The sequence below is a fragment of the Pelobates fuscus genome, chromosome 9, assembly GCF_036172605.1.
Source record: "Pelobates fuscus isolate aPelFus1 chromosome 9, aPelFus1.pri, whole genome shotgun sequence".
Lineage (NCBI taxonomy): Eukaryota > Metazoa > Chordata > Amphibia > Anura > Pelobatidae > Pelobates > Pelobates fuscus.
The window spans coordinates 121,985,527-122,012,070 of NC_086325.1; the positions used below are offsets into that span (position 1 = coordinate 121,985,527).

The following is a 26,544-nucleotide window of genomic DNA, read 5'->3' on the forward strand; positions in this document are numbered from 1 at the left end:
GCATGAGGGTCCAGCTGCGAGTCCTGGTTGAGGGCCAGGTCAGCGAGATACAGCATCTTGGCTATGGGGCCTAGCAGATCTAGCACCTTGTCTTGTGCCGCCTTCATGCCCTTTTCCACCCCTTTGCGCGGGTCTCTGCCCGAGCGCGACATAAACACTACCATAGTGTCATCGAATTCTGGCGTCAGTGCCACTTTGTCGGGGATCAGCGGCCTAGGGCATTCGGCCCGGAGGCGCGTCCGTACCTCCTTTTCCAATGGCTTGCGCAGCCAGTAATGAATGAATTTTGCCAGATGTTCCGGCAGTGTCCATTCCGAGGACCGAGGGTGTCGGATGGTACGCGGGTCAAATAACAGTATCCCCTGGTCATCCATAAAGACCCCATCTCCGGGCGGCCCGGTGGGGCGGTCGTCGTCAGCATCCTTGGCTAGGAAGGTCTCCTTGACGTAAGTGGAAGAAGTGGGTGGTAGGTCTTGCCACTCCTCGTCGTCTGAGGGTGAGCCGTCCCTTTGCCACTCGTCCACCACATTCAGGGGGTGTGGGCCATAGGTCTCGTCCTCGTCCGAGGACAGGGGTGCGAAGGGTGCGGGTTGTCGGTCCGCGCTCTTCACCTGCTTGACGGGCATCTTGCCCCTCGCTTTGGCGGAGGGGGGGCTTGAAGCCTTTCTGTGCCTTTTGGCCTTGGGCACTTCGGAGCCCGAGGCATCCGTGCGTTCCGGCGGGCTAGTGTCGCCTTGATTGTGGGGGAGGGCTCGCAAGAGGGCCTTTTCCACAGAAGCCGCCACGGCGGCATTGATCATGGCCTGAAAGTCTGGGTTATTTTGGGTATCCTCCATGATCCGAGGTATCTGTGACCTGTGGGGTGAGAGCGAGTTTCAATGGAAAATCGTGGAGGTTTAACGTATTGGCAAAAATTTATATATCGGTTCCCGCCACAACCGGAGTAACCCGGTGTAGGGGTATATGTATAGAAGGCTCGATGCACGTAATATAATCAGGTAGGGCTGTATATAGTAATGAAGCCCTCGTGCATACGCTCGGGGTTCACCCTGGGTGGTGTGCCGTGGAAACCAGAGGACACCCACATCAACCAAAACAAAGTGGGCTGTAGCGCCCTGCATGCGTATCTGGGGGGTCACCCCAGGTGGTGTGCCATGCAAAAATACCCAGAGGACACCCACATAAATTTCACCCTCAGGTGCAGTAATGAATATGACCCTATGCAGGGTAAGTATATGAAAATTACCCTGAACAGGTAAGGAAATTCCAGCAAAATCCCTTGAGGGATGTAAATATAGGCATATGTCACTTTAAATTGCTTTGTCCTGTCAGTGCAAGGACTATGTGAGCTGTATACAATGAGCCTTCAAATACATATATGTACCATTGCATGCATTTATTCTTGCCTATGGAGGCAGATACACAGGAAAAATGACACTGTAGAAAAAACTTCTACCCTCTGGGGGTAATAGAATGTGATCCTCCCCTGCCTGAACGAAGGAGGCTAGGGGAGAAGGCGGGGGAGCACCCTTGAGGGCAAAACCCCGATATTGGCAGCGGTCGGGTGAGTACCGGACCGCTGTTTAGGAGAGAGACGGCCGCCGCGGATCTCGCGATAGCCGCGAGATCCAAGATGGCCGCCGGCCGCGTGAGGAGAAAGCTCCCGCTCGCGGCCGCGAGCGAGATGCCGAACGCGGCAAATGAAATAAAACAAAACCCCGGCTACCCTCCACCCGTCCCCACAAGCCCCTGTAAGACAGTGAAACAGGTCCGCGCGGCGGGCGAGGCACAGAAAAAGGCCGCGCCGCCCGCGGACCGCAGAGAGGGAAAGACTTCAAATAAAAACAGGGACAGTTGAAAACAGAGAGGGGAAAAAACGGGTACAAGTAGTCAGGGCAATAATGTATGATAGAAAACTAACAAAAACAAGTACACATAATGATTATCAAGCAGATTAAACGTAAGGAAGTAGTAGGAGAAAAATACTCTGACCTGTTGATGGCTGGAGCAGCAAAGAAAGAGGAAATGATGTCATAGACAGGCCCTTTTATGGGCAGCATATCTTTTTTCTCATTGGTTGTTACTGTTTCTATGCTGCTGGAGTTTTCAGTAAAGAAAGATATGCAAATATGAAGCCTCCTGTCATGTGGTAAAATTAACAACATCTCACCTCTTTAATTTTAATTTACAAGGCATGCAGGGCTATACAGCCATGAAAAAGTGAAAGTTCCACTTAGATGTAAATTCTGATACATTAAACCATTTCATACATATTGTATCAACCAATGTTATATGATGCACTTTGTATCTTTCTTTTGGTATTGAAATTGACAGAAAAGAAAACGTTTGAACATAGGCTATGTGTTCTCCAAATAAAACATATTTGCTTCCGTCCCCACCTATGTACAGTGAATAAATGGTACAATATGTGACAAAAAAGCAACAGAGTGTGTTAAACCCACACCTCTATATATAACTGTACAACATTTTTGACTTTCGTAATAATGAAACAGCTTCCTCTCGGGATGTTTCAGAAATAAATGGCAGAAAAGTTTAGCTGACAGTCTACATGAAATTAAAAGGGCAGAAGATATGACAATCTATATGAAACACACTGTGCAATAAGGGAAGTTAACCCATTGAAGGAACACTATAGGGTCAGGAAAACAAACATGTAATCCTGACTCTATGGTGATAAAACCTCCATTGGGTGTCATGCCCCCGTTAAGAGGCAATAAAACTTCCCTTATTTCTCTGAAAAGTCACAGTGTTTACATGCCTGCAGGGTTTACTCACCAGAACAACTACAATAAGCTGTAGTTGTTCGGGTGACTATAGTGTCCCTTTAAGGACATTAGAACGTTTGTTCCATGATAAGGTATTGTTGCATGCTGCAAAAAGGGTTTTGGCATCTTGTCTACTCTACTAATACTTACACACACACTCACACAATTTCACTCAGTGTATTTTGATATTAATCCCTTAACCCCTTAAGGACCAAACTTCTGGAATAAAAGGGAATCATGACATGTCACACATGTCATGTGTCCTTAAGGGGTTAAAGCAGCACTGTCATGCCGAACTTACCTTTCTTTAATCGATTCCGCTTCTCTCCCTCTGTCAGGATCTTTCCTTCATTTCTGTCTGCTCTAGTTTTCTTTAAAACATAAGACTAATTTGTAGTAGGGACTACTTTGTCTTATGGAGGTTTCCTAAGGTATGACCAGCAGAGGAGCAAAGTGTGCTTCATTTCCGGTGGTCAGAGTAATTTTCCCACAATTATCACCTTTGATCCGTGATCTTGCGATGCTTCCTGTCAGTATTCCCGAACATCCTGTCACTTAGACAGAACGCTGGCGAAACTACCGAATTTCGTACTAACAGAATGAGAACAGTTTCTCCATTTGTGTTAGGACGCAATTTGGAACTGTTCGGATCGGAATTGCATTCGCATGAATGAAACTCCGATCCTATTCGTGCCGTGGCAGCATCTTGCAGCCACTTAGTAGATTACTCCCTAATTCCCATGGTATTAGGGTGCGATCTACCAAAAGGCTAAAAGACCTAAATTGGTCAAAGTTAGCGTCAATATTTGTTTGTGTTTTGGCCAGTGTTTGTGACTAAGTGGCTACTAAAAAAAGACAGGACATACCCCACTTGCAATACCTTGTGTTGTCTACTATTGCAAATGGTATGCCATCATGGGGTAAATTTTCATTCCTGGGCTACCATACGGTCTGAAAGACACCGTAACCAATCTGGCGAATATCAATGTAAAAAAAAGAAACATAAGCCTTATATTTGACTCTGTAACTTTTGAAAACACCATAAAACCTGTACATGAGGGGTACTGTTGTACTCGGGAGACTTCGCTGAACACAAATATTTGTGTTTCAAAACAGTAAAAAGTATCACAGCAATAATATTGTCCGTGTAAGTGCGGTTTGTGCGTGAAAATTGCAAAAAATTTCACTTTTACTGGCGATATCATCGTTGTAATACATTTAACTGTTTTGAAATACCAATATTTGTGTTCAGCGAAGTCTTAGAGTAAAACAGGTTTTATGGTGTCTTGGAAAATTAGAAGGTTAAATATAGTGCTAGCAAATGAAATTTTCTGGACTTTCTGCCTGGGTTATCAGGCAGGTCCCGCAAATTGTTATTAATAAAATTATATATATATATATATATATATATATATATGATCTAAGTATATATTATTTTACACTGTTTTTAACCTTTATTTTACTTTATTACAGGCAGCAGGGGGACTACCTGTCATTCCAGGCACTCCCCCTGCTGGCACTGCTATGGACGGCTATTCCATGAAGGTATGCCATGATGGTGGTAATTCTCATTTCTGGGCTGCTATCTGGTCTGAAAGGCAACATAGGTCCAGCAAACCAAAATGGCAAATTTCAATTTCTAAAAACTAATATGGGCAAGCCCTATATTGACCCTGTGACTACCTGAAATACCATAAAACCTGTGCATGCGGGTACTGTTGTACTCGGGAGACTTCACTGAACACAAATATGTGTATTTTAACAAATATGTGTATTATAACTTTCTTCGTTATGGATTGTAGACTGTTCCTCCTCTGTTGGTTGGAAATGGTGGATGTGGCAGATACTTGGTAAATCCTTAGCCGGTCCAGGTCAGATATATCCAGGGTGTGGACTCTTGTATAGGATAAGTGGGCTGCGCGCTCGGGACCCTTCAGCCCCTTCACAGAGCCTTTGAAGGGACCGGCTAAGGATCAGCCCCTTCACAGGGCCATTGAAGGGACCGGCTAAGGATTTACCAAGTATCTGCCACATCCACCATTTCCAACCAACAGAGGAGGAACAGTCTACAATCCATAACGAAGAAAGTTATATCTGGAACTGGATTTTTCCCTTTTTCAGCAGAACATATTGGTGAGATCCACCCATATACAATAGTGTGTACACACTGGTGACTGTATATACATTTTTTCATTTTTCATTTTTTTCATTATTAATTTTTCTTTTCGTTTTTCTTTTTCCATTTTTTCCATTATTGTATATATTGTATATACTGTATATACTTCTCTGTCCACATTGGTCAATATTCCAGATTGAGAATTTCTCACACTACTACAATGTTTATTATACTTATATGAATTTAACTCTTGTAAGGATACCGTGTATTTTACATGACATCACACTGGTTGCCATAGGATACTTGTCATTCACAGTATCCATTTATTCATCTTCGTTGTACATATTTAAAATATATATGAAATTGTTTCACTATCCATGATTAAATACCTACTATCTTTTTGCCTTATTTTGAGTGCAGTATCAATTATTGTATTATATTATTTGGAGGTTAATGGGCCACCTTGATATCTTGCACCGATACAGATATAAGAGTGCCTGTACATTTATATTATTTTTTATTTCTAGATTTTATTCATACTAAATTGTGTTTTTATATATAAATATTTGATTTGAAAGCCTTGTTTCTTCCAAGCAAAAGTATACATCAGTGTGGGTGCACTTAATAAAAAAGAGGTGAAAAGGCAAATTAACATCCAATCAGCAAAATTTAGGCCACAATAGCAAAGATGAACCCTCGCACACATAGTCTTATTTACAGAGAAGAAAATTTGGCCACATTTACTGTAAAGAATCATATGGGCCAAGACCGACATGTTGACAAACTATTAAAGTAGAAATAGTCACCCTTTAAACAGTGCAGTTTTACTGACTAGTAGCAGCATAATCTGGAGAAAGGCGGTTTTCCTATTTAGCAATTTTAGGTTTTCCTTCCTGAAAATAAGGAGACTCAGCAGTTCAATGCTTAATATTATGTTGGATTAGTCTTCACAACAACTTTAATAAAAATGGCAGCACCAAAAAAAAAGAAAAAGAATTACAGGGCACTTTTTATGCCCAAAACAATTTGACCATACGATTGTATTTGTACACTGTGCTAGCATTTTTGCTAAGAAATGTATAGATTAGGAGAGAAAGATATTTTTGAATAGGTTTTTCTTCCCAGCGGTCAGTCAATGTCAAGGCATTGACTGACATGGGTGAGCAGAAAAGACCTCCCTACAGGAGGTCCCTCTGCTCTCCTCCCATAGCAATGCACTGTGGTTGCTATGGAAACTCCCTATCTAGATCTTTTAGCACTAGCTAGGGAGTATAGGAGTAGAGTGACATCACTGACGAGATTTGCCCTGCTTGTGGATGCGTCCCAAGCAGGGTGAATCACAGAAGGCTTTGGACAGAGTTAAGGTGGAGAGAATGAATGTCAGGTATTTTCTCCAATCCAGCTGCATCTGGCAGTCAAAAAGAGGTGCTGGAATGGAGGTGAAATACATTTTTATATTTTACATTGAATACATCATGTATCTTTATTTCAGGTTTTCATGACAGGTTCACTTTAAAGTTGTATTCCTGACACTATAGTTCTAAAACCACCGTTTAGGTGGTCAGCCTCAGTCAAGGAGGCAGGGCGGAAGCAGAGCCAAACACCACCCTGGCCATTTAGCTTCTCATCATAGAAATGCATTAAATCAATGCATCAAGGTCAGCGCCTCCACGCTCTAAAGTCTACAAAAAAATTACATTAAAAAGCCTGCAGGGACATACTATACTAAGCTGTAGTTCAAGCATGTCAAACTCAAAGTGTGGCACGGGCCACATAAACAAGGTTTAAGTTTATGTGGGCCGCACACACACACATACTCATAGACAGACACATACAGACACACACACACACACATACTTGCTGACAGACATACACACAGACACACACACACACACACACACACAGACAGACAGACAGACACACACAGTCACTTACAGACACACACACTCGCTGACAGACACACACATACTCGCTGACAGACACACACATACTCGCTGACAGACACACACATACTCGCTGACAGACACACACATACTCGCTGACAGACACACACATACTCGCTGACAGACACACACATACTCGCTGACAGACACACACACATACATAAAAATTACATTAAAAAGCCTGCAGGGACATACTATACTAAGCTGTAGTTCAAGCATGTCAAACTCAGTGTGGCACGGGCCACATAAACAAGGTTTAAGTTTATGTGGGCCACACACACACACATACTCACTGACAAACACATACTCACAGACAGACACACACACTTGCTGAAAGACACACACATACTCACAGACACACACATACTTACTGACAGACACACACAAACACTCACATACGTGCTGAAAGACACACACACATACTTTTTTTTATTGCTCCCTACCTTATGGAGCCGATGTGGGGCACCTCCCTGGGGTCCTTCCTGCTACTCGCTGCTTCCTCAAGTGGTTTAGTGGTGCTGGATGCCGGAATATCACAGCATATTTCGGCACCCGGCTTCACTTCAGTCGGCGCACGCGAGGGAGCAGTGAGGAGCAGGAACACTGAGCTCCCTCGCTGGCCCTCCTCCCTGGCCGGGTAAGTGTTAGCAGAGTAGGCACCTGCAATATGGGGAAAGCAGGTGGCTACTCTGCTATAACACGGAGCATGTACTCGCGGCTCGCCGGGCCGCAAAGACGGTTCTTGTGGGCCGCATGCGGCCCATGGGCCGCGAGTTTGACATGCTTGCTGTAGTTGTTCTGGTGACCAACGTGTCCATTTAAGCTATGGTCCAGCAAAAGTATAAAGGTCAACCATAGGCATATCCACATCATGCCACATTATGCTGAGTCAAGCAAACACTATCCGTGTTATTTACTTAAGTGAGAATTCAAAGTGAAGTTACATTTTAACAGACTACTTTACACCCATGAAGCTTCCTGAAGTACTTTATAGGTGAAGAGTGTCCCACAATTGCAGTTTGTAAAATAATTAAACTCCCCTTGCTGTCAAACATGCAGGAGGGTTTCTTCCTGCATCTATTAGCTCTACTTGAGTGTGCCTGCCTCCCTCCGCACTCCTCAGATTAGACCTCAGTTCAGCTTGCTTTAAGTGCACACTCACGCATCAGCCAACACATGCACACACACCAGGTGCACGCACATGCATGGAGGAAGACTGTCCCGTAAAAAGACTGAAAGTCTCTTCCAGGGAAAAGGCATAGAGCTGGCAAAGTTGCAAAATGAATACATTGGGATATATCTACTAAACGGTGAATATTTTTTTTTTTGCCCATTTGGGCAGTAGAGTGTTCCTTTAAGGCCAGACTAAAATGAAAGCTTGGCTAATTTAGCAATTTTTTCTCTTTGAATTGTCAATTTAGTAAATAACAGCGGCAGCCTTCTTCAGTGTGTATACAGGATATAATATGCAGTTACCAACTGCATTACATTTTTGTGTTACGGAGACATGTAAATTCACATTATTTTAAAGCAAAACTGTCATTCCCCATTTTAAATAGGTTTACTTTATTATTACATTTAACAAATAGGTACCTACTATATTTAACAAATAATTATTGTGAGGGTGTGGAAAATAAAATAAAATGTTGACATCCACACTTCCTGAGATTGGATGCCTCCCCCTTAGCTCAGTCTTTGTTATAATCTCTGTCCTTTGCATATGGCAGTCAGCATAGACATTAAAGTGGTTATGTCACCATCTGGGGTCTTTGCATATTTTCCAGAAACCCCTGATTGTGACATTGCCATTTGCAGTGCAGTTGCCAAGGTGTACAGGGGAAGTTAAGTTTTATTTCATTTTTTTCGCTTAATCTGTTAGATTCTCTTCAGCTCCTGGTGCTTTATCAGCCAGAAGCCTGTGAAAGTTCAACACTGAGATCTATATGATCCCACAAAGGCAAGGGTGCCCAAAAGGTATATCCCCAGATGTTGTAGAACTACAACTCCCATGATGCTCTGCGTGCCTTTACAATGCTTTAGAATCACAACGCATCATGGAAGCTGTAGTTCTACAACATCTGGGGATCTAATTTTTGGGCACCCTTGCACTAGTCTCCACAGACAATGCCTTTTACCCCACAGCTGGGAAACATGACAGAATATAGTGGCAGTAGCTTCAACCTTTGTCAAGTGCTGTCAGGCATAGAAAATATACATAAGACAAAGCAGTATATCTTTTCACTGCATTGGAATTTCAGTGAGATTTCAAGAAAGTCAAGTGAGTATTTGAAAAAGTGTTTCTCTTTATGAAATCCATTTTTGGATGGGGGGGAGGGGTGCTGTGACAGAGCCGCTTTAAAAAAAGTTTGTATTTTTCCTCTTCATTCCCAATGTTTGAAAGGCCTTGCCTGGTCTTACCTAGATATTGATGTAATTTGCTAAATATTTAATGAGCTAATCCATCCACCATGACCACTTCAGTGTTTTGCAGTGATTATGGTGATATAAGTCTGTATGTGCAGCATCACAGCTTGAAACAGGGCACATACAAAGATATTGGCATGTAATGGGGCAAGTGACAACCCCAGCACGTGACTTAGGCAACTCGGAACTCTGTCAATTATGTGCATATTTTAAGTCAGTCGTCAGCAAGCAGAGCCTGCAAGGGAAAGGGTGTTCTCTATTCCACTTTCCTGCCTCCACTCATTTCTTTTTTACGGTAATTTCCCTCCCCAGTCAAACATTCCAATCACTTTTGAGGCACCCTGCTGATGTCGGATGTAGAAGGGTTATCAGTAGCTTTGTTTTAAAGTTAAAACATTTTTCAAAACTTTTAACAATTAAGGGAATAGGGAACTAGTATTAATGCCCAATGAAAATCAACCTAAAAAAAAAAAAAAAAGACAAAGAAATGTTTGAGAAGGGTTAAAGTAACCCTTTAATATAAGAGTATAGAATGTTATCACATGACAGGAGGCAGCAAAGACGTAAAACGTATAGCGTTCGGTAGTTTCCCTATGGGTTGTTTGTTCGTGAGTTTTCGGTGTTCGTTTTTCCCACCGTTCAGTTATATGACCGGGTGCATCCTGATGATCCTGATGAAAGTCCACAAGAGGGACTGAAACATTGATCTGCCCTTAATATCACAATTAAAAGTTATGTTTTAAAGAATCTGTGAGTGCAGCCAACCATTACTACTATTTATACATTGGAAATTGGCTTCTGTTCACCTTGCCTGCTACAGGGACCTGTCAAGGTTAGCATTAACCTAGGGGTGGTTCAGCCGGTCAGTTTTATACCTAGTAACCCGGCTCAGGTGAGCACCCATATACTGCTGCCGAGTGGAGCTGTGCTTGCAGTCTCCTTTTTCCTGGGTGACCCCCAGCATTGCCTTTACATACATTACTAGGACCCGAGAAACATTCGCCACCCAGGCTCGGGAAATTGGACACATGCACTTTCGTGCTATGGAATGCACTGTACAAAGAGGTCCGCAAGCGGCTGAGATCAGAGAGCACTCCGGATAAGGTCGTCTTTACCCCAGAATTTGACCAGATGATGCTGGCCTTCATGGCACAAAGGGGTAGAGACCCAAGGAAAGAGGTCGAGAGAGTGTAAAAGGGAGCCCAGGATAAGCTCATTCGCCCGGGTTCTGACCCCAACGGATGAGGCATACACCCAGGCTGACTCCTTCCAGCAGATAACGCGCGCGGTGTTCATGAGTGGACCCAGAGAGGTTTTTGCTTCCAGGGCAACACAAATGTGGCCCTCTTTTCAGAGACGCTGGGCAGCCTTATTCCGAATTGATGGCAAATTGGTAAACCTCAGGGCTAAAGAATTGGGCCCACAGGCCTCCATTGTCGCTTTGCCGTCCTCCATTGCTGCTTTCTCTCTATTAACTTAGCGTTTAAGTTCAAAATATGAAGCCTCCTGTCGTGTGATAAAATTGAACATTATGCTAGCTTTAGTGTACTAACAATCTTAATAATGACAGGAGGCAAGCATTTCCCCTCGAAAATTGAATTTCCCTCCCATTCAGGTTGGTTCACATCTCCAGGTAGGTGATGTATGTTATCAATATGGTACTGGTCTGTTTCTTGTGACTACGTAATTGACTATTCCCTCTAGATAAAAATTTGATATATGTATAGATAATCTATATTAGGTAGCTATATTATGGTATGTATGTTATATTTTATAGATCACGATAGATTGGGATAGTACCAAATTATTGCGCACCTTTTATATGAGGGTTACTCATACTCATATTGTTCAGGTTTACATTTCATCACTAAAATGCACTCGGTCTCTTTCAGCCTAAAAGATATAAAGAGATCTTCTACATCAAGCATACAAGTATATTCGTTCTTCCTAGTTTTGAATGAATCTAAGCGTTCTTCATCGTTCCTGGAATTTGAACTGTCTTCGGTATTCCATATGGTTCTTCAGTTGATTGTGTGACTGGTGATGTTGATGTTATCAAGAGGAAGTGACTCAGTGGAAGGCGTATCTTATACGCTCTGCCTGTCTCTGATTGGTTCCTTTTTTTTCTCTCTAGGTCTTTGCTGCTATGGAGTAGAAAAGGAAGATTATGCAAAATACTCGCCTGTCATTATTAAAATTAAGATTATTAGTACACTTAAGGTAGCATAATCTGAGAAATTATTTCCTTTTTAACATACTTCTAAAGCACGGTTTCAATATGCAGAACAGCACGTATAATAGCAAAGTGTCATGGGGGGTGGAGGGGGGGAGGGAAATCTCATTATGGTCTATGGTTTTGATCCAGTAAGATTTTCTCAGGCAACATCGTTAAACCCTCAGAGCAGTTTTACATAAATTTCAAAACATGCTTCTAAAGAATGGTCATTATTATATAAAATAATCTATACATTGTCCCCTTCGAAACACAGTAACATGAGGTAGGAGAACCTCTAGACACTCCAGAGTAAAAGTGATTTTAAAGCATTATATAGTTTTCAAGAAAAATAATATAATAAAAAACAAAACCAAACAACAAAGCACAAAAATAAAGCTGCTGAGCAAGGAAAGGTGGATAGCAGATAGCAGATAGTCCTATCACAGACCAGGAAACCAACCAGAAACCAAGAAAACCAACCAGAAGCCTCTGATAGTGGTCTATGTGGCGTGATCTTACGAGTTACGTAGTGAAACACCCCTGCAAATGCTATCAGTTTACAGAGTTGTGCACAGTATTTTTCAGAAAAAGTATGTGCGCAGCTATGGCTCAGGTAGAGTTAGTAGTGTGTGGCTTTTCTATGCACCAGTTGAACAGATTTGTACAGCATACCAACACGTACATTCATAATCTATGCATGAAATGAGAATATGTTGTTATGGTACTAATAGTTTGAACTCAAAGAGACACTCCAGACATCAACACAACTTGTTTGCATTATTATAGCTTTTGGCCTCTGTAATAAGATAAAATAAGTAATTGTTGCAAAAGAAAAAGTGATTTGCAGCATTTTGCATCTTAAAGGTACACTGTAGACTCCTAAAGCACTTCAGAAGTGCATTATGTGTGAACAGAGTGCTCTCTTTTTTGTATTTGTCAAAAAGTACAGATTTTAAAGGCACTTTTCTAAATTAACCTTGTTATATACATCCTGGCTGTCAATCAGACATCCATTTACTTCCTGGTAGTTAAGTTCAGTGAAGCTAAACTCAAGAGGCAGGAAATTCCCCAGAGCACCCGCCTTGCAAAGATTGTTCATTGAGCTGCACTGGGAATCTGTGATTGGATAGTAACACACATATTTGGCTTGGGGAAGAAGGGGATGGCTTACTAAAGTTTTAGACAAGGGATCTCCAGCTTTTATAAGCGGTTTTATTAGGGATCGACCGATATTGATTTTTTAGAGCAGATACCGATACGGATATTCTGTGAACTTTCAGGACGATATAATTTGCCGATATTCTGTTCATTTACCATTTTGGAAAATAAAAACTATTTCTAAAGGTAAATGCACAAAATATACATGCCACGTGTAGTGGATGCAGTGTGTTTAGACAGGGGAGCTGTGTGTGTTTGTGTAGTGTGTGTAGTGGATGCAGTGTGTATTAGTGTAGTGTGTATATAATGAAAGCAGAGTGTTTGTGTAGTGTGTGGGTAGTGTGCGTAATGCAGTGTGTGTGTAAAGTGAATGTTGTATATACTAAATGCAAAGTGTGTGTGTTTGTGCAGTGTGTGTATATAATGAATGCAGAGTGTGTGTTTGTATAGTGTGTGTGTATATAATGCAGTGTGTTTGTGTAGTGTGCATTATATACACACTATGCAAACACACTGCATTACATACACACACTACGCAAACACACTGCATTACATACACACACTACGCAAACACACTGCATTACATACACACACTACATTATATAAACACACTACACAAACACACACTGCATTATATAAACACACTACACAAACACACACTGCATTATATAAACACACTACACAAACACACACTGCATTATATAAACACACTACACAAACACACACTGCATTATATACACAGTGTGTTTGTGTAGTGTGTGTGTGTGTTTGTATAGTGTGTGTATTTAATGCAGTGTGTTTGTATAGTGTGTGTATATAATGCAGTGTGTTTGTGTAGTGTGCATTATTAAACACACTACATTATATACACACACTATACAAACACATTGCATTATATACACAGTGTGTTTGTGTAGTGTGTGTGTATATAATGGAGTGTGTGTGTGTTTGTATAGTGTGTGTATATATTGCAGTGTTTGTGTAGTGTGCATTATATAAACACACTACACAAACACACTGCATTATATACACACACTATACAAACACACTGCATTATATACACACACTATACAAACACATTGCATTATATACACACACTATACAAACACATTGCATTATATACACACACTATACAAACACATTGCATTATATACACAGTGTGTTTGTGTAGTGTGTGTGTATATAATGGAGTGTGTGTGTGTTTGTATAGTGTGTGTATATATTGCAGTGTTTGTGTAGTGTGCATTATATAAACACACTACACAAACACACTGCATTATATACACACACTATACAAACACACTGCATTATATACACACACTATACAAACACATTGCATTATATACACACACTATACAAACACATTGCATTATATACACACACTATACAAACACATTGCATTATATACACAGTGTGTTTGTGTAGTGTATGTGTATATAATGGAGGGTATGTGTGAGGGGGCATTTTTTAATTAAATTATTATTATTTTTTTATATTTAATTATTAATTATTTTTGTTGTCCCCCCTCCCTGCTTGTTGCCTGGTCAGGGAGAGGGGATATAGCATTCCCTGGTGGTCCAGTGGTATGGGCTGAGCTGTGGGGGGGTGGGCAGCAAGCGTTTACTCACCTCCCAGCCGTTTACTCAGCTCCCCAGTGTAAGTCTCGCGGCCAGTGTCCCGCCGGAGCATTGCCATGGTAACCCGCGGGTCTCGCAAGATTTACACTTGGGAGCTGCTGGGTAAACGCTTGCTGCCTGCCCCCCCAGGACCGTGGGGCTTGTAATGAGCCCGGTGGTCCTAGGAGGTATTATCGGCAATATCGGTATCTGAATTGGCCGATACCGATATTGCAGAAAATACCGAATATCGGACGATTATATCGGTAAAACCGATAATGGGTCGATCCCTAGTTTTTAGATATATCTCAATAAAACAATGCATAATTAAATGCATGCATGTTTTCATTGGTCGGTATATCAACTAAACAGTATTTTTTATTTCGGCAGTGGAGTGTCTCTTTAAGTATGACCCCACCGCCCATTTCCCTCATTTTAAGATACTTTCTAGTTGGGGATTCCTACACAAAGGTATGTGATGTTAGTGTTCCATAACCAGACGCTTCCTATCTCCCTTCTAAGCAGTGTATATGGTTATGAAGTTTGGAGTATTCCTTTAAAGAAACACTCCATAAAATATATATATATATATATATATATATATATATATATATATATTTAGTAGATTAACTTGCAAAGAAAACATGCACAGATTTTGTGTCTGCAGCTATTGCAAGCCCTCCACTTGTTCAGTCTTCTTTTTTCCCCATTGAGATGATCTAACCACTAACTTGCACACTGATTTTCATTCATAGGTTTTCACAGGAGGTTGCGTATGTGTTTGTATATACGCACACACAATTGCAGAGTTATTTTTTGTGTACAGGAATCTGATAGTGCTTGCCCACCATCATGCACTTCCTTTAGCTCAGCTAACATAAACGGAAGTAATCCCTCTGGCTCTCTAAATGCACAAGGGGTGCTGCATTAATTATAAACATGTCGACTTCTATTAAAAGCAGCACTTATCAACTGAAAAAATAAAATACTCTACACATATAGCCAAAGTGCTTTATGAGTTTGGAGTGTTCCTTTAATTAAACATTCCAAGAGTTTGGGCTCAACAGTCCAGAATATTATTCTGGTATGTGTAAAATTCAAGGCCAAATATTTGACACCTGAGATTATTTGCAAATGCTGCAATTTCTAATGTAAGTCTCGCTTAATTATTTTTTATCCTTTTTTTTATTTTTATTCTTTACATTGACTATATAAAAGCATTAACATATAATTAGTTTCAGTCTGGAATGCCCTTTACAAGGGGTACTTGCATTTACCACCAATAGACATAATGCATTTGCATGAATGCATTAAAAGACCTATATTGTCATGTTTTATCAACATTGCATTGCAAAAACAAAATGTGACATTTTCCTTACTATCCCTGGTCTCTTATACTCGTGTCTACTAGATAATTTCTAGGTAAAAAAAAAAAAAAATACTGGGCATGTGTCAATGGAAGAGAAAAAAAAATCTTGACCAACTAGCCCTTCTCATTCACTTGAAACAATTAAAGTAATTAATGAAAACTTTTGGAGATCATAGGCAAGAGTACATAGCTACGTTGTAAGTCCTTGAGGACATAGGTGGCATTGGTACATTTTAAATAAAATGTCACGCTTTATTTCAATAAAATAAAAAACACAGGTTTTACGGTTTTAAAGTTACACAAGATAAGCTATGGTAATTTGAGACAGCCTGTCCTGTGTGGACACTCAGTGGTCAATAACTGAAGGCTAATGGCACAGGCATCTTCTTGCACATAATTTAATAATGATCCTAATGCGTTTCAACATCTTTCAGGATTTTCAGATGGGGACGACTTGGCATTCTCATGCATGTGAAGTAATACAATAGAGTATTAGTTTCATTAGAATACTACACTGCTATAGAAGCCTTACAAAAGTGTTCTCAGTTTAACCCCTTAAGACCGCAGGACGTACTATGCCGTCCTTATTTTGGTGGCTCTAAAAGCCGCAGGACGGCATAGTACGTCCTGCGATCTTATGTACTTACCCGGTCGCCGGCGATCCCACGCCGGCGATCGCGGTATGGGGGACTTACCTGGGAGCCCAGGGAGTCCCCCTGCGTCCTCTTCAGCCGCCCAGGGCCATGTGATCGCGAGGTCCTTGCGAGGACCCCGCGATCACATGGACGGCATAGCCGTCCAAGGCATTGCCAGCAGGGGGAGTGCCTGTAATGACAGGTACTCCCCCTGCTGTCTGAAAAAAAAATAAAAAATGTTAAAACAGTGTAAAAATAAATTATATATACTTAGATCATATATATATATTTATTATATATATGATCTAAGTATATATATACACACATACACATAAATATGCATACACTGTCTACGTGTATTTTAATATTAATATATACATAATTATATATATTAATATCAAAATACACGTACAATGATATTGATTAAATATATATATAATTTTCATTATATATATATTTATATATAATAAAAAAATATATATATAAATACGTTAAAAAATAAATAAAAAAATAATAAAAAATAATAAAAAAAAATAGATAAAAAATATATAAACAAGCGTAATTTCGTTCTAACTGTATTTTAAAATTAATATACATATATTGATATCAAAATACATGTAGAACGAAATAATATATATATCTATATACATAAGTATATACGTATATATCACTATGTATATACCTATATATAAATAAAAATAATTAAAAAAAATTATATACATATATATATACACACATATATATATACACACACATATATATATAATAATTCTACGCATATATTTATGTAATAATTTTACATAATTAGGTCATTTTATTAATTACAATTTGCAGGACCTGCCTGCCAACCCAGGCCAAAAGTTCAGGGAATTACATTGTCTAGCACTATATTTAACTCTGTAACTTTCCAAGACACCATGAAACCTGTACATGGGGGGTACTGTTTTACTCGGAAGACTTCGCTGAACACAAATATTAGTGTTTCAAAACAGTAAAATATATTACAACGACGATATCGTCAGTGACAGTGACATTTTTTGCATTTTTCACACACAAATGGCACTTACACTGACGATATAATTGTTGTGATACGTTTTACTGTTTTGAAACACTAATATTTGTGTTCAGCGAAGTCTCCTGAGTATAACAGTGCCCCTCATGTACAGGTTTTATGGTGTTTTCAAAAGTTACAGAGTCAAATATAAGGTTTGCGTTTCAGTTTTTTCACATTAAAATTCGCCAGGTTGCCTTTGAGACCGTATGGTAGCCCAGGAATGAAAATTATCCCCATGATGGCATACCATTTGCAATAGTAGACAACCCAGGGTATTGCAAATAGGGTATGTTCAGTTTTTTTAGTAGCCACTTAGTCACAAACACTGGCCAAAATTTGCGTTCAAATTAGTTTTTTGCATTTTCAAATATTAACACTAACTTTGGCCAGTGTTTGTGACCAAATGGCTACTAAAAAAGACTGGACATACTCAATTTGCAATACCTTAGGTTGTCTACTTTTGCAAATGGTATGCCATCATGGGGGTAATTCTTATTTCTGGGCTACCATATGGTCTCAAAGGCAACGTAACCAATCTGGCGAATTTCAATGTAAAAAAACTGAAATATGTAACACGCTATATTTGACCCTGCAAATTCCCAAAACACCATAAAACCTGTACATAGGGGGTACTGTTTTACACGTGAGACATCGCTGAATACAAATATGTGTATTGTATTGCAGTAAAAGCAAACAGTATTATGACATTCACAGTTAGAATGTCACGTAGAACTAAAAAAATTTTAAAAATTCTTATTTTCTCCCATTTTTTAAATATTTTTTTCATATTAAATTATGTTCCATACCTAAATATTTGATGTTAAACGAAAGCCCCGTTTCCCCTGAATAAAATGATATATAATAATGGGGGGTGCATTTAATATGAAAGAGGTGAATTATGGTTGGACAGACATATAGCGCAAATGCCAGGTTTTGTTTACGTTTTTTTGGATCACAACTTGTACATTTGGCTGCGGTCTTAAGGGGTTAAGGGACCACGAGATGCATGATGACTCCACTGACTCAATTATATACTGCCCACTACTACAAGTTCTAAAAAAGTAACAGATTAATTGGAATGTTTCATTAATTTACATGATTGATGCAAAATATATACCAATGTTATTTTGCCACAGAGTTTCTCTTAATAGCACCAACACACTGATTATTTCTTCCTTTATAAAGTAAAAAGTTTTTTTTTTTTTTAGTTTCTTTCATTGACAAAACGGAGTGGGTTAATACTGTAATAGCAAGGCCCATGTTCTTCGCTCCTGACAAACCAATATTATGCTGTAACTGAAGGCGTAAGCCAGTGAGCAGGACACATTATACTGATATTTGGCAGTGCATGATTTTGGAGGGAGAGAGAGAAAATATATATATATATATATATATATATATACATACATACATACACATACACACATACATACATACACACAAAAAAATGTTATGGTGGGGAAGAATTGTGATTGAAAACCCCTTCCATCTGAAGTCTGTGGATAGCTTAATAAAGCTATTTTGGTGTATAGATCATGCCCCTGTAGTCTCACTGCTCAATTCTCTGCCATTTATGAGTTAAATTCCTTTGTTTATGAACCCTAGTCACACCTTCCTGCATGTGACTTAAACAGCCTTCCTAAACACTTCCTGCAAAGCGTCAAAATTATTTAAAAAACAAAAACAAAAGAAACATAGAATGTGACGGCAGATAAGAACCATTCAGCCCATCTAGTCTGCCCAATTATTTTTTTTTTTTTTAAATACTTTCATTATTCCCTGGCCTTATCCTTTAGTTAGGATAGCCTTATACATATCCCACGCATGCTTAAACTCCTTTACTGTGTTAACCTCTACCACTTCAGCTACCCTCTCAGTAAAGTAATACTTCCGGATATTATTTTTAAACCTTTGCCCCTCTAATTTAAGACTATGTCCTCTTGTTGTGGTAGTTTTTCTTCTTTTAAATATAGTCTCCTCCTCTACTGTGTCGATTTCCTTTATGTATTTAAATGTTTCTATCATATTCCGCCCTGTCTTGTCTTTCCTCTAAGCTATACATGTTAAGATCCTTTAACCTTTCCTGGTAAGTTTTATCCTGCAATCCATGAACCAGTTTAGTAGCCCTTCTTTGAACTCTCTCTAAGGTATCAATATCCTTCTGGAGATATGGTCTCCAGTACTGCGTACAATACTCCAAGTGACGTCTCACCAGTGTTCTGTACAATGGCATGAGCACTTCCCTCTTTCTACTGCTAATACCTCTCCCTATACAACCAAGCATTTTTTAAGTTTTTACGTCCAAGATGCATTATCTTGCACTTATCCACATTAAATGTCAGTTGCCACAACTCTGACCAAATTTATAGTTTACCTAAATCATTTGCCATTTGGCTTATCCCTCCTGGAACATCAACCCTGTTACATATCTTAGTATCATCAGCAAAAAAGACATACCTTACCATCAAGACCTTCTGCAATATCACTAATAAAAATATTAAAGAGAATGGGTCCAAGTACAGATCCCTGAGGTACCCCACTGGTGACAAGCTAATGCTTCGAATATACTCCATTGACTACAACTCTCTGTTGCCTGTCACTCAGCCACTGCCTTACCCATTCCACAATATTGGAACCCAAACTTAAAGATTGCAATTTATTGATAAGCCTTCTATGTGCAAAACTGTCAAAAGCCTTACTGAAATCTAGGTAAGCAATGTCTACTGCTTCACCCTGATCTATTATTTAGTTACCCAATCAAAAAAATCAATAAGAATAGTTTGGCATGATCTCCCTGAAGTACACCCATGTTGTCTCTGATCTTGAAATCAATGTGTGTTTAGATGTTCAACAATCCGATCCTTTAACATGGTTTCCATTACTTTCCCCACTTCTGAAGTAAGGCTAACTGGCCTATAGTTGCCCGACTCCTCCCTACTACCTTTCTTGTGAATGGGCACAACATTCGCTAACTTCCAGTCTTCTGGGACTACACCTGTTAACAATGATTGGTTAAATAAATCTATCTGTTAATGGTTTTGCTAGTACACCACTAAGCTCTTTTAATAACTTTGGGTGTATTCCATCAGGTCCCATTGACTTATTTGTCTTTACTTTTAACAGTTGAAATGGAACCTCTTCCTCTGTAAATGTATGACTCATTTGTCCTTTTTCTAACTGAGGCCCCCTTCCTTCATTTTCATCTGTAAATACTGAACAAAAATATTAATTGAGGCAGTTAGCTAGACCTTTATCCTCTTCTACATACCTTCCTTATTTTGTTTTTAATCTAACTAATCCTTGTTTTACTTTCCTTTTCTCATTTATGTATAAAAAAAAAGGTTTTGTCCCTTTTTTTACTGACTGTGCTATTTTCTCTTCTGTGTGTGATTTGGAAGCTCTTATAACTTGCTTAGCCTCTTTATGCCTAATCTTATAGATATATATAATCTTATAGATCATTCTGTCTTCCTCACTCTGATTTTTTTTTTTTTTATAACTACTAAATGCTAACTTTTTGTTTTTTTTTACTATTTTGGCCACATCTGCGGAGTACCACAGTTGTTTCTTGAATTTTTTGCTTTTACTGACAAGCCTAATGCAATTTTCTGTTGCCTTCAGCAATGCAACTTTTAAATAATCCAATTTCTCTTGGACTCCATTTAAATTGCTCCAGTCTGATAATGACTCCATTACACATATTCTAATTCTAAAATTCTGTTTTTCTAAAATCTAAAACTTGAGTTTTTGTGTGGTGTGTTCTTCTATTAAACCACACTGACTGATGATCAGTAGATCCTAAACTTTCACCTACAGTAATATCTGATACCAAATCTGCATTTGTTAACGCAAAATCTAGTATTGTCTCCTTACGAGTTGGCTCCTCAACGACTTGTTTTAGAGACAATCCCAGTAGGGAGTTTAGAATATATGTGCGCCTGGCACAAGCAGCTATTTTTGTTTTCTATTTCACATCAGGAACATTAAAGTCACCCATGATGATAACTTCCCCCTTCATTGTCATTTTAGCTATTTCTTCAACTCTTCTATTTGTCCTGGGGGCCTATAAATCACACCTACACGAGTTACTGTGTGATTGCCAAATTCTAACGTAACCCAAACAGACTCTATGTTCGCCTCACTAACTTTTATTAGGCTAGATTTTATGCTATCCTTTACATATAGGGCCACCCCTTCCCCTTCCCCTTTCTGGGCAAATCTAAAAAGTGTATCAAAATAATTATTACACAAAACATGGAAAGTGATCTCTAACATGACTGGAAGCACACGGACAGGCTGTAAGATGTGTGGTTTGCTTATTCCTGATTTTTACTGGAGTAAATAACAGTTATTGATATATGGATAGATTTTTATTATTCAGCAATTATAGTAAATATATATATATATATATATATATATATATACACATACACACACATATATACCATATATATACACACACAATTGACAAATGGTGCCTGTACATTTCCATGTGTGTATTTATTGTTATATTGTTGTTGTTGTTCTCCATGTGTCTTTGGGTAGGTGTACATATAACCCAGGTGGGAGCAGCTGACAGGTCTATTTACACATACATGGACACACAGACCCATAGAACACAGTAGACACGTGTGGGTACAGCCTGTTCACTGACACTGCTAATAAACCAAGCCGCCAATAATCTCTAATGGCAGTACACATGACTGGCAGGCCAGACACTTACTTCACCCGGGAGCCCATGGTCTCCAGTCTCCGGTATCCCGCCGGGCTCCTCTCTCTATCTCACTCCCTCACTCACACAGCGCCATGGTCACCGTGCCGCGCAGGTGCCGCGAGGGCTGCTGGAAGTTGTAGTTCTTGTCGCTCCGTCTACTTCGCCAGCGCCGAGCGACTAGAACTACGACTCCCGAAATGCCACGCGGCGACGGCCGGCACGGGCTCTGCCCATGGCGCACTGCGCAGGGAGACTGTGCTTGTCACAGCTTGAGAAGGTCCGCTGACTGGTGTCTGGTTTACAGAGAACTAGGGCGACGTCCCCTCCAGCAGTCAGCCAATCAGAGAGCGGGAGGGAGATTACAAACCTTCCTGTCACACTAGCACTCATTGCAGAGGGATGATGGCTGTGTGGTTGTCTCCTTGTTGGCTGTGCATCATGGTAGTTGTGAATGAAAGATGAAGTGTGCTTTGCTCACATAGATATTGTATGAGATATTTTTTTTTATTATTTAAGAGTTTATTATAACATTTAAAGACAATACATAGTCCCCAATTCAATTTAAAGGAACACTGCAGCCATCATAACAGCTTCATTAGAAGGGAGAAATGAAAGAATGTGTCTATGTCGCCTCTTTATTAGCATTGTTTGTCCTGGCATTGCTTAGTCTGAACTGGATTATGAAGTCATTTGTTATCTATTTAATAGAAATTTAATGGAAAACAAAGCATTTTGTGACAAAAAAAAAAGTTGAGTGATTTTCAGGGTTTAATTCAATGATGTATGTACCAGATGAGTGACAGTAACCCTTGCAATTATTGTGTTAATAAAATTAAAAAAAAGAGGGGGGAGGGGAGGGGGATGGCCTGGGCATCATGGACGCTGGCTGCACATCAAGTGAGCTCCTAGCTTGACTCGCCTATTTTGCCTGATTTTCAGACCGCTAGCTTGCTACAAACAACTGAACCTGTTACCTCAACCTGGTGCCCTAAGATATACCTCTGAGACTTTGGGGATCCTACCTACAGGCAGGGCCGGCCTTAGGCATTTGGGCGCCCTGTGCGAAAAATCTTCACAGTGCCCCCCCTTCCCGTCCGCCCCCTCCCCCACTCCTTCCCCCTTCCCACACACCCTGTCACACACACACACAGGCAGACAGCTATACACAAACACACAAACACACGCAGGCAGTCATACACACACAGACACACACAAACACACACACACAGACATAGAATGTGACGGCAAATAAGAACCATTTGGCCCATCTAGTCTGCCCAGACAGTCACACATAGGCAGTCAAACACACACACAGGCAGACAGCCACACACACAGGCAGGCAGTCACACACAGACAGCCACACACAAACACACAGGCAGACAGCCACACACACACAGTCACACACACACACACACACACAGACAGTCACACACACAGACAGACAGCCAAACACACACAGGCAGACAGCCACACACACAGGCAGGCAGTCACACACACACAGACAGCCACACACAAACACACAGGCAGACAGCCACACACACACAGTCACACACACACACACAGACAGTCACACACACAGACAGACAGCCAAACACACACTGGCAGACAGCCACACACACACAGGCAGACAGCCACAGACAGACAGTCACACACACACACACACACACACACACTGGCAGACAGTCACACACACACACAGGCAAACAGTCACACACACAGGCAGACAGCCACACACAGTCACACACACAGACAGTCACACACACAGAAAGTCAAATACACACACAGTCACACACACAGGCAGACAGTCAAATACACACACAGTCACACACACAGGCAGACAGCCACACACACAGACAGTCACACACACAGAGAGTCAAACACACAGTCACACACACACAGGCAGACAGCCACACACACAGACAGTCACACACACACAGGCAGACAGTCACACACGCACAGGCAGACATTCACACACACAGGCAGGCAGTCACACACACACAGACAGCCACACACAGGCAGACAGCCACACACACACACAGTCACACACACACACAGACAGTCACACACACAGACAGACAGCCAAACGCACACTGGCAGACAGCCACACACACAGGCAGACAGCCACAGACAGACAGTCACACACACACACACACTGGCAGACAGTCACACACACACACAGGCAAACAGTCACACACACAGGCAGACAGCCACACACAGTCACACACACAGACAGTCACACACACAGTCACATACACAGGCAGACAGTCAAATACACACACAGTCACACACACAGGCAGACAGCCACACACACAGACAGTCACACACACAGAGAGTCAAACACACAGTCACACACACACACACAGGCAGACAGCCACACACACAGACAGTCACACACACACAGGCAGACAGTCACACACGCACAGGCAGACATTCACACACACACACACAGGCAGACAGTCACACACACACACAGACAGTCACACACACACAGGCAGACAGTCACACACACAGAGTCAAACACACAGAGAGTCAAACACACAGTCACACACACAGACACAGTCACACACACATACACAGTCACACAGACACACACACAGTCACACACACACAGTCACACACACAAGCAGACAATCACATAGTTACCTCTGTTCCTTGTGTAGGCAGTGCAGGTCCTGGATTCTGGTTGTTGGGGGAAGCAGGGACTCCTTCCTGCTTCCCCTGCAGCAGTTACACAGCATTTAGCTCCGCCCCCACGCACAGTAAGCCCCGCCCCCGCCTCACAGTAAGCCCCAGCCCCGCCCCCGCCTCAATTTTTTATTTTTTTTTATCCCGGCCGGCCCCATGGCGGCCGCACAGTTCGCACACCCCTAAGGCCCTGCCTACAGGTACTCTCCGCAAAAGCATGACTGCGGCCTAACCCTGCTGCCGCATAGGTGAAACAGCCGATTACCGCTATGCGCAAGTAGTAACGTCTGCTACACAAGTCCCCCCACCCCCCTCTGGACCGATGGGCGATATCCCGGCCCCCATTGGAGCACAAGTACCTTCAGGTTATGAACTGTGGGCAGACACGAGACCCACAAGGCGAGCTTAAATTGGCCGCTGAACTGTAGATGCTGCAATCACGACCAGACCTCAGTACCCAAGAGCGGCTTAACTCATTCACTGTTAGATTTGATGCGATCTGTCGGAGAATCTGGTGCCAACTGCATGACCAATCCCGGAAGCCTTCACCTCCTGCTCATCTGACACCCCACACCGACAGTCTGGATGTCTTTCTTTCCCCCAGGCCGGGGGCCTACTTGGAGCATAGGGAACGCCTGATTACACCTTCAGCCGAATGGAGAAGCGGTGCTGCTGTCCTCAATGACCGCTCTTCTTTCGAGCTAGGTACCCCTCACCGCCGTCCATACACCCAGAAGGCTGTCTGAATTCCAGAAGACCCATGGGCCCACAATCCTGATGATGGTATCAATGGACTTAAGGCACGGGTTCCCCCTAAGGCCTTGGGCCTTGCGAATCCATACTCTGCTGGCAACAGGAAAAAATCAGTCTCCACGGACCTGGAGTGTGGATGGATGACATGGGATACGGTGGGCCCTTTCTCACATGGAGCAGAAACACCAAATACCTGATGGGACTGCCATATACAGGAGTCAGCTGACAATCAAACATATTCTGAGGGATGTCCTACAGTTCAGCTGGGCCACAGTGACATCAGCAAATATCTCTTGACACATATAACCTTTCGTTTGTTTTAGTTAGACCTGTTGTCTTTTTATCTTTTATTTCACTCTACTATCTACTAATAAGCCTAACCCCCGTGATGATTATAGCACACTTTGATGCAATGCTTAGCCTGTGACTACTAGCATGTAACTCACTGCAGCCCAATAGTTAATCTTGTCCCAGTGGTTAGATCTCACTCTCTACATATCTTCATTGTAGCGATGCTTATGTATTAGCAATATCACTCATATCATTCATGTCTTACATATCTGATTTATAGAGTGTATCCAGAGCTTAGACATGTATTTCTAACCTGTTTTCTTATATTAATATAAAAGTGTGCCAAAATACTCAAATACCATGTAACCATCTAACTATATGTCTTGCTGAGCTTGCCCTAGCTGTCATGGCATTGCACGCCCCATGTTATATCTTGCACAACAAAATAAAGGTTTTCAAAAAATAAAAAAAGAGAGAAAAAATGTTTGAATCCTTTACTGTTTTACCTTTTTTGAATGGAGTGGGCCAAAATCCCCGGTAGTCTATCATGATTTTGTAATCTCTTTCTCTTATGGTATGGTGGTGGTTTTAAGGACCACTAAAGCTATCACCAAACAATGAAATAGGGTTGGAAGGAATGTAGCAATGTATAAAACCTTTAGGATTCATCAGTAAAAGGGCATTGTAGTGATTTCATAACTGAATTTACACAAGGTCAACATTTTCCAATTTTTTTGGAGTACAGCTAAAATGGAAATCTTTTGCAAGTCTACTATTTTGTCCCT

The 26,544-nt window shown here is 41.0% G+C and overlaps 1 protein-coding gene across 1 annotated transcript in view; it reads right to left on the reverse strand.

Moving 5' to 3' along the window:
• Positions 1–22,126, reverse strand: part of DENND1A (DENN domain containing 1A) — a 920,735-nt gene extending 898,609 nt beyond the window's left edge. Inside the window, exon 1 of the mRNA XM_063432346.1 lies at positions 22,040–22,126. Coding sequence (XP_063288416.1) covers positions 22,040–22,056 — 17 coding nt within the window. The 5' untranslated portion in view covers positions 22,057–22,126. The remainder of the gene's footprint in view (positions 1–22,039) is intronic.
• Between the last annotated feature and the right edge of the window lie 4,418 nt (positions 22,127–26,544).